At 31.2% G+C, this 12745-nt stretch overlaps 1 protein-coding gene across 3 annotated transcripts; it reads right to left on the reverse strand.

The window, feature by feature from the left end:
• Positions 1–3666: 3666 nt before the first annotated feature.
• Positions 3667–9067, reverse strand: LOC115963048 (2-alkenal reductase (NADP(+)-dependent)-like). 3 transcript variants are annotated; one of them, XM_031081934.1, is made up of 6 exons: positions 8724–9067; positions 7112–7289; positions 5955–6121; positions 4988–5070; positions 4865–4902; positions 3667–4275 (listed from the first exon to the last, which is right to left on the reverse strand). In XM_031081934.1, the coding sequence occupies exons 1-6, from the start codon at positions 8973–8975 to the stop codon at positions 4199–4201; spliced, it is 795 nt and encodes a 264-aa protein (XP_030937794.1). In that variant the 5' UTR covers positions 8976–9067; the 3' UTR covers positions 3667–4198. The 3 variants fall into 3 exon arrangements, with proteins under 3 accessions (XP_030937794.1, XP_030937793.1, XP_030937795.1); XM_031081935.1 differs by having other exon boundaries at positions 4114–4275; positions 4840–4902; XM_031081933.1 differs by lacking the exon at positions 4865–4902 and having other exon boundaries at positions 3708–4275; positions 8724–9066.
• Positions 9068–12745: the final 3678 nt, after the last annotated feature.

Genomic DNA, 12745 nt, shown 5'->3' on the forward strand with positions numbered 1-12745 from the left:
ATGTGTGTGGATAGTGATAACCTAGATTCAAGGATTTGAAAGAATTATTAAACAAATATGTTTTTTTATATTTTTTATATGGATTTAAGATTAAATCTAGTGATATGCATGAATATGTGATGAACAACCAAGAACATATGAAGAACACATAAGAACAATTAAGAACATTCAAACATATTTAAGGAAATTATCATGTTTTAATCTTAAATTCTCATCATAGCAATATTAACAAATAGTTAAGGAAGGGGATTATATCTTCATGTAAGATCTATATGGTGAAGGAGGGGACTCTTGATGGAGGTCCTAAAGGTGGAGGAAAAAAAGAGCTAGGAGAGGGAGAGTGAATCTCACTCAATACCTTGAGTTTCCGGAAGAACAAGATATGACAAGACTACTCAACTTCACTAGAACTCAAGAGAAGAGAAGAGAGAGGGGGTTTTTTGTCTCTTTGGAATGAAGGAGATGGAGGTTTATATAGTAATGGTGGAAGAAATATGAATAAAAGGCCATTTAATGAGGGTTGACAAAGAATCATGAACCTAGACTTCATTTTAGTATTGGGGGAAATCTAGTGCATTAAATGGAAACATTAGTGGCAGTGAGGAGCAAGCCAAAATTCGGTTTTCCCGTAGTCACTGTAATAGCCTATAGAGCCAACTTCAAATAATCTTATTTGACTCAATTCTGATCGAAATTGTCTCATTCTTGTGCTCAAATTGAAACCTCAGATGTCTAGTTTATGGAAAAATTAACCTCATTCACAGATTTAAAATATTCTGAGAGATATCAATGAAATGATAAGCAGAGGTCATTTATTAGAAAATAATTTTAGCACAATTAATATTAATAGGTCCTAACTTAGCTCCCAATTAACATTAAATGGCTCTAATCACTCCAATTTCAGACTTAATTGGTTCTAAATTTGCCCTAATTAAAAGATAATTGCACAAATTACTCATTGAATAATTAATGTTTAACTATCTAGTTAATTAGGAGTGTTCAACTCTACCATAAAATGTAGTCCTAACCAATCAAATTATGATACATCATCGTTCTCAAATTTATTATACTTATAGCCAATTGAAATCAATTGTTCATAATCACATATAGTCGGACTCAATTTGTGACAGTGCATCTCGACCATTAGAACTTGATTTGATGATAACTTTCAATTTGATGATCCAATTAGAGCTTATGACCAGTCGATTTGATTGTTAAAACATCAAGATCAGTTTGGCGAAATGAGATTAATGATCTAGTGATTAAAATAAAGATTCATATTTTCAAGATGAAATTACTCTTTTATCCTCCATGTGAGGTTAAATGTAGGTTGCAAAATAGGGTGTCAATAGGAATTTGTTACATCTGAGCATATAAGCACTAAGTAGTACCAGTGGTGGCAAAATCTGACACGAATTACAAACCCGACACGATTAACTCATTTATAAACAGGTCATGAGTTGAGACTAAACGGGTTCGGATCATATTCGGGTTAACATGGCTAACCAATTTAATAAACGGATCGTGTTCATATTTAACATGTGAACCTGTCTGACCCATTTAGCCTATAAAGTTATTATTTATTTTGATATTATTGCTTCATTAATGGTTTGTTTTTATATGTTTTTTATACTATTTATAGTTATCATTGTATTTTAATTTTAGATATATAGGAATTGATAAAAATTATAAATGTTACGTATGACCTATTAATCAAATAGATTATTAAATGGGTCATTTATATTAACATTTACATGGCTTGTTAATTAAACGAATTGAATGTGTCAGGTCAAGTTGACTTGTTTAATAAATAGGTTGTGTTCGGGTTGAGGATTCCTGATACGTTTACTAAACAGGTCAGATTCGAGTCAACCTATATAGTTGAATACTCATGGCTCAACACGACATGAACACGACCCGCGAACACAAATTGCCACCCCACTGCAGTACCCCATATCATTGCATTATGATCTGTCTAAGGTTAATATAATTTTATTTTGATTTGAATACATAATCCTTAAAAGAAATTATACAGAAACAACTTTTTATCAAATTAAGATTTGTATCATGTGAAGCAACTTTTAATTAGTTCTTTAAGATTTTTATCCATTTAGAAATTATAGGAGAAGAAAAATTATATTTTTTTTCTTAAAATCTAAAAATTTTAAAAATTTACAATTTGATGAAGTTACTTGCCGTAACCACCGCGTTTAAGTCAAACTTTTATGATATATAATATGATATAAGAGATTGTAGTTTCTTTCATAATTTTTTTTTAATTTTTTATATCAGGTCTTTTATACTTAAAAAAAAAAAAAAAAAAAAAAAAAAAAAACCGTAACCACCACGTCTAAATCAAACTTTTATTATATATAAATGATATAAGAGATTGTAGTTTCTTTCATAATTTTTTTTTAATTTTTTATATCAGGTCTTTTATACTTAAAAAAAAAAAAAAAAAAAAAAAAGGGTCTTTTATATCAAGACTTTTATACTTGATTCTAAAAAACAAAAAGGTCTTTTATACTTAATTATATTTTGTTATTAAATAAAACGTTTATTTTTATACCCTTACCTAACACCAACTGACCCACCCACGTATGACCCTTTATTTTTTGGTCTTTTTGTCTCATCTTTACTCTAGAGATTCTTAAATCCCAATGATCCCACGAAGATGGTTTTATTTTGTCTGAACTTACAAAGCATTACCAATTGTGAAAATAAGTGTGTTTTTTTTATATTCAAATTCAGGATTTGAATATAAAATAAATAAATAAATGAAAAGTAAATACACCACTTTTGAAAACCAAATAGGTCCTAACTATATTTTTGTTTATTTCAGTCTTCTAAGTTTAAAATTTATTCAAAGAATGTCTTTTTATCAACATTTGTTTATTTTTTTTGAAAAAAAATTTTGGAAAATATTTTTCAATCGTTAATTGAAATTTTTTTAATTAAAATTTTTGAAGAAAATTAAAAAAAAAAAAAAAAAACCATAACATTTGACAAAAGATAATGAAAAATGCTTAATTAAATAAACTTGAAAGTCAAAATACTGAAATAAAAGAAAACATAATTATAGGACTAAAATGAATTTTGGTAAAACATAGACAGTAGGTTTTCTTACCCATTCCTGAAAAAAAAGAAAAAACAAAACACAATAAAACAAATGCAAGCTGGGCCCATCATGTACCTCATGTGCCACGAAAATGTAACATGGACGTCTTTTTCTTTTAAACTGAGTTTTGACACCCACACACAACCCCCCCCCCCCCCCCCCCCCCCCCCCCCCCCCCCCCAAAACACCAAAACAAACCACAAAAAAAAAAAAAAAAAAAAAAAAAAAAAAAAAAAAAAAAAAAAACAAACCACAGCGAGACAGAAAATGAAAGATTCAAACTAGTGCAACGCTCGCTGCCACTCCTTATCAAATAATATGACTCACACATTTCATAACAAAAGAAAAAAAATTGTAGCATAAAGATTAAGATATAACTTATATCCCATTGCACACCTCTAGATGAGTATGCTGTATTACATGTACAATCATTGTAACTTCATGGTATAGGCATACACATAGAGGCTTATATTTTAGAATTGAAATCTTAAGAAAACTTTACTCTATTTGCAAGAGTCTAGATGTCAAATAGAAAGGGAGATGTTAAGTGAAGGTGATATAACAAATTAGTACTTCCAACTCAAATGAATTTGAGTAAAAAGATTCAAGACAGGTTCTAGGTAAGAATTTACTCGACTTCAACAACAAAACACTTTATTAAGGATATAAAACTTTATTGTTACCAACAAAAATCAATACCCAAAAGAAAATACATTTGCAGTATATAATCCTCCTGGACCTAAGAGTTTTTGGACCCTGAAGTTGTCTACAAAGTCATTCATTCACGAGCAACTACCACTACCTGTTTTCCAACATTGCGGCCAGTGAAGAGTCCTATCAGTGCTGCTGGGGCACTCTCGAGGCCTTCAGCTATGTCTTCCACATAAGTAATCTTCCCCTCTTTGATGTGAGGCAGAACAAACTCCAGAAACTTTGGATAGAGGTGGTAGTATTCAAAAACAAGGAATCCTTCAATCCGGATCTGTTTCCAAACCACACTCATTAAATTGTGCACACCTTCAGGCTTCTCAAGGTTGTACTGTGAGATCATTCCACATTCAGCAATGCGGCCATGGGCCCTCATGTTGAGTAGCACAGCATCAAGCATCTTTCCCCCAACATTGTCAAAATAAATATCAATACCTTCTGGAAAGTATCTGCAAGAAAAACACAGCAACTCTCTAGATTTAAGCACCAGAAATACAAATGAAAGATCAGTCACTCTTGGTTTTTCAAGCACATAGAGTAGAACTTAAAAAATAAGTATAGAGACAAAACATCTTTCACAACTGTTGACATGATCTGTTTTATTCAGTGGATGATAAAAGTGGCGTTAGTGGTGGTATTATGTAAAAGAGATGTTGCTCTAATCACAACATTCTATGTTTAGCAATAGAGAAGAAGTGGTATCAATCTCGGACTTAGATAATAGTGATGTTGTTCTAATTGCAACAAGTCATATCAGCAATTGTGAAAATTGTTGTGTCCTTAGCAATACACTCCTCTATTTATGTTTGCATTTTTTTTTTTCCCTCTATTAATTTTTTTCCTTTTTTTCTATTAATTTAAGCATGCAATAAGTGCATTTTTTGAACACACAACCTCACTCTCAATCTCATTATTATGGGACAAGGAGGTGCCAATTGAACCATAGTTCATTGTTCTTATTTTTTTTCTTTTCTATAAAATAAAATAAGCACAATGTTTATTAATTCATGTACCAAAGTGTAATTGAACCCAGCTTACAGATTTGAGTAATCCCCTGTTTCCGGTAAATGGGCTGCCTTGTATGACATGAAAATTCAAACTAATCACGAAAACAAACCATGATAGTTAAATATAATGATTACTGCAGTAATTACTACTAACCTTTTTAAAGCTGCAGCTAAGTCAGGTTCTTCTTTGTAGTTGAAAGCATCATCGAAACCAAACTTGTTCTTCAGCAAATCGACCTTATATTGCAGAAAGGATAGAGGGAAGCAACAAAAGCAAACAGAAAATACAGCTGGTTAATGAGGTTGCACACTGGTCAAGTAATCCAACCCCTAAATAAGATCTAAAATTTCTAAGTATGACAATCAGCAGTCATAGGATCAATAATCTACCACGACCGGTGGAAACAGATACAAACTTACAAAGTCAATTTGGACACAAACCTTGGGTACTGAACAGGGCCACTCCCATGTACTTAAAACGAAACTGATATTCGAATTAATTATATAAAAAATGTGTTCAGAAATGTGGCGGAATATGTTTGCATGCATAAGAATCATTAAGAGAAATTTTTTTGACAATGATGTCTATGAAGAACCTTTTTAAAAGTAATTAATTAATAACAAGAATGCATGACGCCAAAGATCAGGCCTTCATGTGAGGACAAGTGCCTTCCATCTAAATCAACATATTGTGGATTCAGGACAGTGAATCAGCCTCTCCACGCACACAAAAAAAGGAGTTTGGTTGCCTACTAAGGTTGTATACAAATCACCTCTCTCAAACTTCACAAAAGTGGGAGCTTTTTGCCTTAAATACGACCTTTGGTTTTTTTAAGAAAGCATGACACCAACATAGGTATGCCTATGTATTATCGGTATGTGTTGGAAATGTATTGGCACCAGTGTTGTGTCCACTTGTGTGATTCAAAAATCATTTTCTCTGGTGATTAAGAGAATGAGTGCTCTTTATCAAGGAGTTCCAGATGCAGAATATCACCCATAGAACTACTTTTGACTGTTTACAGATGAGATGAATGAGACAATTAACCATACTATAAAGAAAGATGCAGCTACTATGCTAAGTTATTGACACACTGTACCCTCATGATAAGATGACTCACCTTTTCTTTGCTTCCAGCACTTCCAACGACATGGCAGCCAGATAGCTTGGCAAATTGTCCTACAAGTTGACCTACTGCCCCTGAAGCTGCTGAAATGAAGACATGCTCTCCTTTCTTAGGAGAGCAAATCTCATAAAAACCAATATAAGCAGTCGTACCGGCCATACCTACATATAATGAAAATGTTCAATGAGCTTTAAGCACCAAGGAAAACATAGCACAATAAAATGACAAGCAAAATTACTTTCTCAGTTGCTATATCCAGTCTATAATGTTTTTCCTTAATATGAGATGGACACAATCTTCAAAAAATACGGATAAAAAAAATCTTCAGCCTGGTAAGTCATTGATGCCAGGCTCGCTGAAATATTCATCAAAGTTAATAAGTTCTCTTTAGGATAGACAACTGTCACTTCATCAAATTTTGAAAAGAAAGAACGACATAGGATTGGATCAATTCATATTCTACATAACTCAAGAGAAAAAAGACAGAGAAGTCAACTTAACTAAGAACCATGACAGCCACTGGGGGCAGGCTATTTCAAAATACTGAGGTGCATGAGATTATTTTACATAGATCAATCATTTAAAAGACAATTAGCTCATATCAACAGTTTTCTATAGCAATGATTTACTGATTTTGAGATTACTGTCACTACAAAATTGACATCCACACACACACACACACACACACACACACACACATATATATATATATATAAGTACTCGCGATATATTTAATTAGTACTTAGATTCCACTATACTACGCTTATACCAGTTTTCTTGAATTAGGGCCACTACATGTATTAATGGAAACATTAATTCAGAAAATCCCAGCTATTCATGTAGGCAAGTATCACAATACATGGGTTCAGAACTGCACTTTTTTTAATAAAATTTTTTAAACCTCACTCTAGATGCTACTTTTTCTAACCATGCATTTTCAAAAAGCTGAAAAATAAGCCAGTACCAACAGGAACATTTAACACTGAAGAATATGTGGCATCACTCAAGTAAATAAAAAAGAGGATGATAATTTTCAACTATTTCTCCGGTTTTGGCACAGCCAAACATCTATATAAAACAAATTTTGAAGTGGAAACCCAAAAGCATAATAAAATAAATAAATAAATAACAAGGGGTGGGGGTGAGCTTACCCAAAAGTCCAGTATAGTAGGAGAGAGGCACATCAGTGTGATGAATTTTAAACAGACCCTGTGTTTTTGTAATGAGACTATATTCTTCCCATCCAGTCATTGCCCAAATCAAGTCGCCTTTCTTGAAGTCTGGATGCCCAGAATCCAAAACTTTAGCTACTCCATATCCAACAATGGGCTGCATAGTTTCAACATCAAGGTCATCAATTTAAGAACCCCCTTGATACAACATCAATCAGGTAAAAAACCAATCAATCATAGCGTTGTTTAAAATTAAGCTTCACATCTTCTTTTTTTTTATTGGTAAATTATAAATACAGCCAAAGAGACATGAACCAATACCTCATCCTCTATCCCAATATAAGCTTCTAGTTGACCAAAAGATCTCTAACTTTTATAATCAACAAATTATTGACAATTTAACTTCAATCCTGATGTGGATTCTAATTAGGTCAATTGGTAAATCTCTTGTCATCAAATAAATAACTTGGGTTTAAACCCTGCCTATACCAAACCAATTGGTGTCTTAGCCTTTTCATAAGGAGCTAATTTTAAAATTTGACAACCACTTGTAACTAATGATTACAAAAAAATTTTTATTGGGTTCCCATGGTCAAGGTATAACTAATAATCAAATACAGGTAAACAATTTGAGAACATAGAAATTCAAAACATATGACTATTTTAATATTTACATGTGCTTGACCTACAAATCAGGGGATGCAGACACTTCAGCACAGAAAATAGCCCAATAAATTGCAACTTTCATGAACAAGGATATAATAAAATAGTAGTATGTACAAGAAAAATTGCATCTCGACTGAAGTGAATTCCACCCCATGAAACAATTAAAAACAATATTACCCCTTTAACTCACAAATTTCAAATTGGGTTTTCTTTTTTCACATACAAACAGGAAGAAGAATCTCAATTCTCTCACCCACCTAATCATTATCTCTGAAACCCAAAATTCCATTCCCAGTTTCACACAAAACAAGCAGAAAATTACACCAAGAATTCCAACAAAAACACTCCATTTTCACCCAAAACAAACAGAGAATATACTAAAAATTCCGTTCCAAGCATCAAATCATGCATATAACTCCAAAAATGTACAAAACTAAAAATTGCAACTCGAATGAAATCCACCCCATGCAACAATTAAAAAGCAATTACCCAATTAACTCACAAATTTCAAAGAACAAAAAAAGTTCCCTTTTTCTTTGGAAAAAGAATCTCAACCATCTATGCATCATCTCCAAAACCCAAAATTCCATTTCCAATTTCACCCAAAACATAAATAGAGAATAATTCTAACAATACCATTGTAATCATGCATATAACTTCAAAAAAGAACAATAACTTGCAACTTGGATGAACTCCAACCCAAGCAACATAGAAAAAAAAATTACCCCATTAACTCACAAATTTCAAAGACCCAACAAAAAAAAAAAAAAAAAATCATTTTTTTGTGTGTGATTCTCATCTAAGCATTATATCAAAAACCCAAAAATTCCATTTCCAATTTGCTAATTTCATTAAACACTGAATCATACAACTCCCCAAAAAAAAACATCATTAAAAACGTGAAAAGAGTGTGGGACCCACTGACCGAACCAGGTTTGAATGAATCGACGTAGGACTGACTCCCAGGAGTGGGCTGATCCATACGAGGACGCATGTAAGGATCGCAAGACAAGTACAGATTTTTAACCAGAATAGCATTAGAGCCTTCAGGAACCTTCAATTTTATGGTCCCAGAAGTGCTCACGTGCATGTTTGATTCTTTAGGCAAACCTGACACATACTCCTTAAAGAGCACTTGCTTATTGGTCACTTCCTCAACACCACCACCACTCGCCATTGCCAAAACAAACCTTGAGGAAGTGTCTCTCTGTGTGTGGATACAGTTAGAGCAATGACTTTCTGAGCGAGTTATGAGTTACAATACTGATTCCTGAAATATTTATAATAGTAAACTGAGTGTGGAAAATGTGATAAACGTTAAACGTGCGCCACACAGTTGGATAATTTGACGTGGGGGAGTACAGTACGACGGGTTCGCTGAATGATTCTCCAAAACAAAAACAAAAAAAAATGCTACGTCTACAATATTTTTACAATATTTATACAACAAATTACAGGTAGTTAGTTGTTATTGGTTCAAATTTGAGACTAACATTAAAATTACTTTTTTGTCCCAACAATAACAACTAGTAACAACCTGCCACTTAAAATTTATTATAAAAATATTATAGACATATCCTTTCTATTAAAAAAAAAAAAAAGTGGTTAGAAAAGGAACAATTTTACAACTTTTAATCAATTTGTTTTGAATTAAAATATATTTTTAGATAAAATATAATCAAATTTGTAAAATATTTTCTGTTAACTATAAAATTTTTTATAAAAAATTGTAAAATGTTTTACTTTTGAAATTTTGGTAAAATTTTTTTTTCCAAAAACATATTGGGAATTCTCATCCCCCATTTGGTCACATGGTCACCAGTTTAGTGGTTGAAGACATCAAACTAGGGACTAGCGCCAACGGTCCAGGCTAGTGAATCCTCTCAGGCAATTAGTGTTGGCGGTTCAGTGGTAGGAAACGTCTTACCAACAATTGCGGCCATAAGTTCGATAGTCGAAGATGATGCCTCGAGACTAGTATCAGCTGTTCGATGGATGAAGATGCTACACTGCAACTAGTACCAAAGTTCCAGTAACCGAAGATGTCATTTTGTCAACCGGTGTTGGAAATTCAGCCACCGAAGATATCACTCGATGGTCTAATCACTAGAGCTACCACTCTAACTGCCAGTTCCAATAGTCTAGTCACTGGACCTTCGACACTAGTGGCTTCATTGTCGAGTTATTGGTTTTGGTGGTTTACTACAAAAATTTTATATGTTATACTAAATACTTGAAAATATTTTACTCAAAACAAACATAGCATTTGTGGAAAGATGTTTGTTTCCTGAATAATTTGGAGTTATCTTGATCTAAGTCATGAAGTATCTATTAAAGAAACTGTATGTTTTTTGAGTTTTGACTCCAAACTAACTATGTAACCATTAAACGAACTATTCGAATATAGTTTTAGTCACATGACTCTTTTAATGAGTCATATAATTTGTTTAGAAAATACACATGGTGACATAGAGATTAGAAAGTATTACAAATCACCATTACATATCATACTTGACAACCCATCTATCTATCTATCTATCTATCTACTTAGAATATATTATATTATAAAAGTTGGATCTCACAATTGGTTGATGCACACAACATTAACAAGTGATGCAGTCTTCTATCTATTTAGAATGATGTGGACAAATAGTGCCACATGACAAGTAGCAATTTGTCTACAACATAACATTGACAAATGTCCATTTTTCCAAACATACTATGATGACACGTCATCTCTTCTTAAAACTAAAAGGATTATAAAGAGATTTTATTAAAAAAAGATTATTCATTTACTACTAAATTCTTTTAATTTTTGTTTCTCAAAAAAAAAAAAATCCTTTCAATTTTTCTTCTTCTAAAAAGAAAAAAAAAATATATATATATATATATATATATCTTTTCATTTTTTTTCTAGCTTCATTTGTTTCAATAGAAAATCTTGTGTAAAAATAGTTTTCCATGTTTTTCAATATTTTGTAGTATCTAAAAAATGAGTCAAAGGAAAACTATTTTTAGTCAATAGAAAAAGTATTGACTTATTTTTAGAGATTGTTTCCTACCAATTTTTTTTTTATTGGAAAACAACTCTATCTCACCACAAACTAAATAAAAGAACTTAGAAGATTTTTTTTTTTAACTCATTTAAGGTTGCTACCAAATATAGAAAAATGTCATAATTTTGTAGAAAATACTTTTTAGCAAATGACCCATTTTCTAGAAAACATTATCACTGAAACAAATAGGGTGTAAAAAAATTTATTTCATTATTCCACCTCTATATATATATATTTGCTATTTACTATTCATATTTGAGCATTTGATAATGAACCATATAATCATATAAAAATAATAATAATATCAATCACTTACTGGTTATAGCCTATAAAGTTTGCATAAAATCTTCAAAAATAAAAGTTTTATAATTAAAAAAAGTAAAAAAAGAAAAAAGAAAAAAGAAAAAAAAAAGACAACATTATTTATATTGATGTAATAATAGAATATTGAACCTCTTAAAATAGGCCTAATTCAAATAATTATAGAATATTGATCCTTCTTAAAATAGGCCAAATTAATGAGTACTTATATTTACTATTCCTTTTGAAAAGCCTGGCACTATAATGAAATTTAACATGTCAGCAATTATTTTAGTGAGATTTTTGTGACTATTCACATCTAGGTCACATAATTTACAATTTTATAAATTAGGCACATGTCAAATTTATTGCTTAGTGCAATTTTTCACTTTTGTTTTACTTTCTAGGCTTCTACTACCTTTTAAAATTACCAATGAAAGGTTAGTCATTTTTTTCTTTCATTTATTTCAAATTACCTATTGTATTAGATATTTAGTTTAAAGTAAATAAACCTCTTACAATATAAAGTTATTTTAAATTGGAAAGAAAAATTTTCAAATCTCAACCATTATTGAAAAATCCATTATATTTCAAGTATTAAAAAGTTCCAAACGTAAGTTTAAAAAAAAAAAGTTCCAAACGTAACACTTTCTTGTTGACCTAAACGTCCAACAAAGTTTACTAATTAAGCACATTTAATTCAGTTACACTAATTTTGAATAATTTTGAAATAACTCTCATACCTTAAGGCATATACAAACTTTTTTAACTTTTGAGTTCCAAAACAATCTAACAATTTGTAATTTGGCCACTGAATAAATGTTAAAAAAAATCAAGTCAATCAATTGTTACAGAATTATTTTCCAAAATATACACTAATATTTTTTCATTTTAAACAACAATACACACATCTTAATTAATGTCATGTGACTTGAAAAATTGTTTCCTTTGTTTCTAGCTCTAACCTGAATCGCTAATTAATTTGATGTAGTTTTTTGGTGTGATTACTTAACCATCACCAACACCAACACCACCCTCCTCATCTTTCTCCTTCCTAAGAACACACCAAATAATAGGATTTCTAAAATAAATAAAAATTTTATCCATCAGTTTTATCAAATAGATTGTACACATGTAATAAAATGCATGGCTATTGATATTCTATTAAGTTAAAGTAGACTTGCGAGCATCTTAGGCAAACATGTACACAATTGTAGCAAATGTGTACAGATTTATATTGGTAGTTCAATTTAAAATAGTAATTACCCTTTATGTATATACTTGTTATAATGTCGGTTTGCATCCATACAAACTAACAATGGCAAAACAATGTTCAAATTAATAACCATATATAGCAAAAACCTAAATAGTTGTGTTAGAAATGACTTAACAAAAGTGTCCTGTCCACTCGTGTGAAACTTGCCAACTTTTCTACTCCTGACATGGGCGAAATTTATAGGAAAGATTCCTAGCATATTGAGGAAAAAAATTTTAGAAAGATTGCCATGCTGCACTAGTTTTTTTAATACACTTACAGAAAAGATTTTTACTAGTTTTGCAAACTGTTGAACAGGCTGACCAACTGCCCCAG

The sequence above is a fragment of the Quercus lobata genome, chromosome 10 (assembly GCF_001633185.2).
Source record: "Quercus lobata isolate SW786 chromosome 10, ValleyOak3.0 Primary Assembly, whole genome shotgun sequence".
Classification (NCBI taxonomy): Eukaryota; Viridiplantae; Streptophyta; class Magnoliopsida; order Fagales; family Fagaceae; genus Quercus; species Quercus lobata.

What these genes read in the sequence shown, in the direction of transcription:
- LOC115963048 (XM_031081933.1), bottom strand. Translation starts at nt 8,975, where the DNA reads ATGGCGAGTGGTGGTGGTGTTGAGGAAGTGACCAATAAGCAAGTGCTC. An exon ending in GTGCTGGAAGCAAAGAAAAG is followed by an intron (nt 5,071 to 5,954) that starts GTGAGTCATCTT and finishes CTGCAATATAAG; the next exon opens with GTCGATTTGCTGAAGAACAA. An exon ending in TTAGCTGCAGCTTTAAAAAG is followed by an intron (nt 4,276 to 4,987) that starts GTTAGTAGTAAT and finishes TTTTTCTTGCAG; the next exon opens with ATACTTTCCAGAAGGTATTG.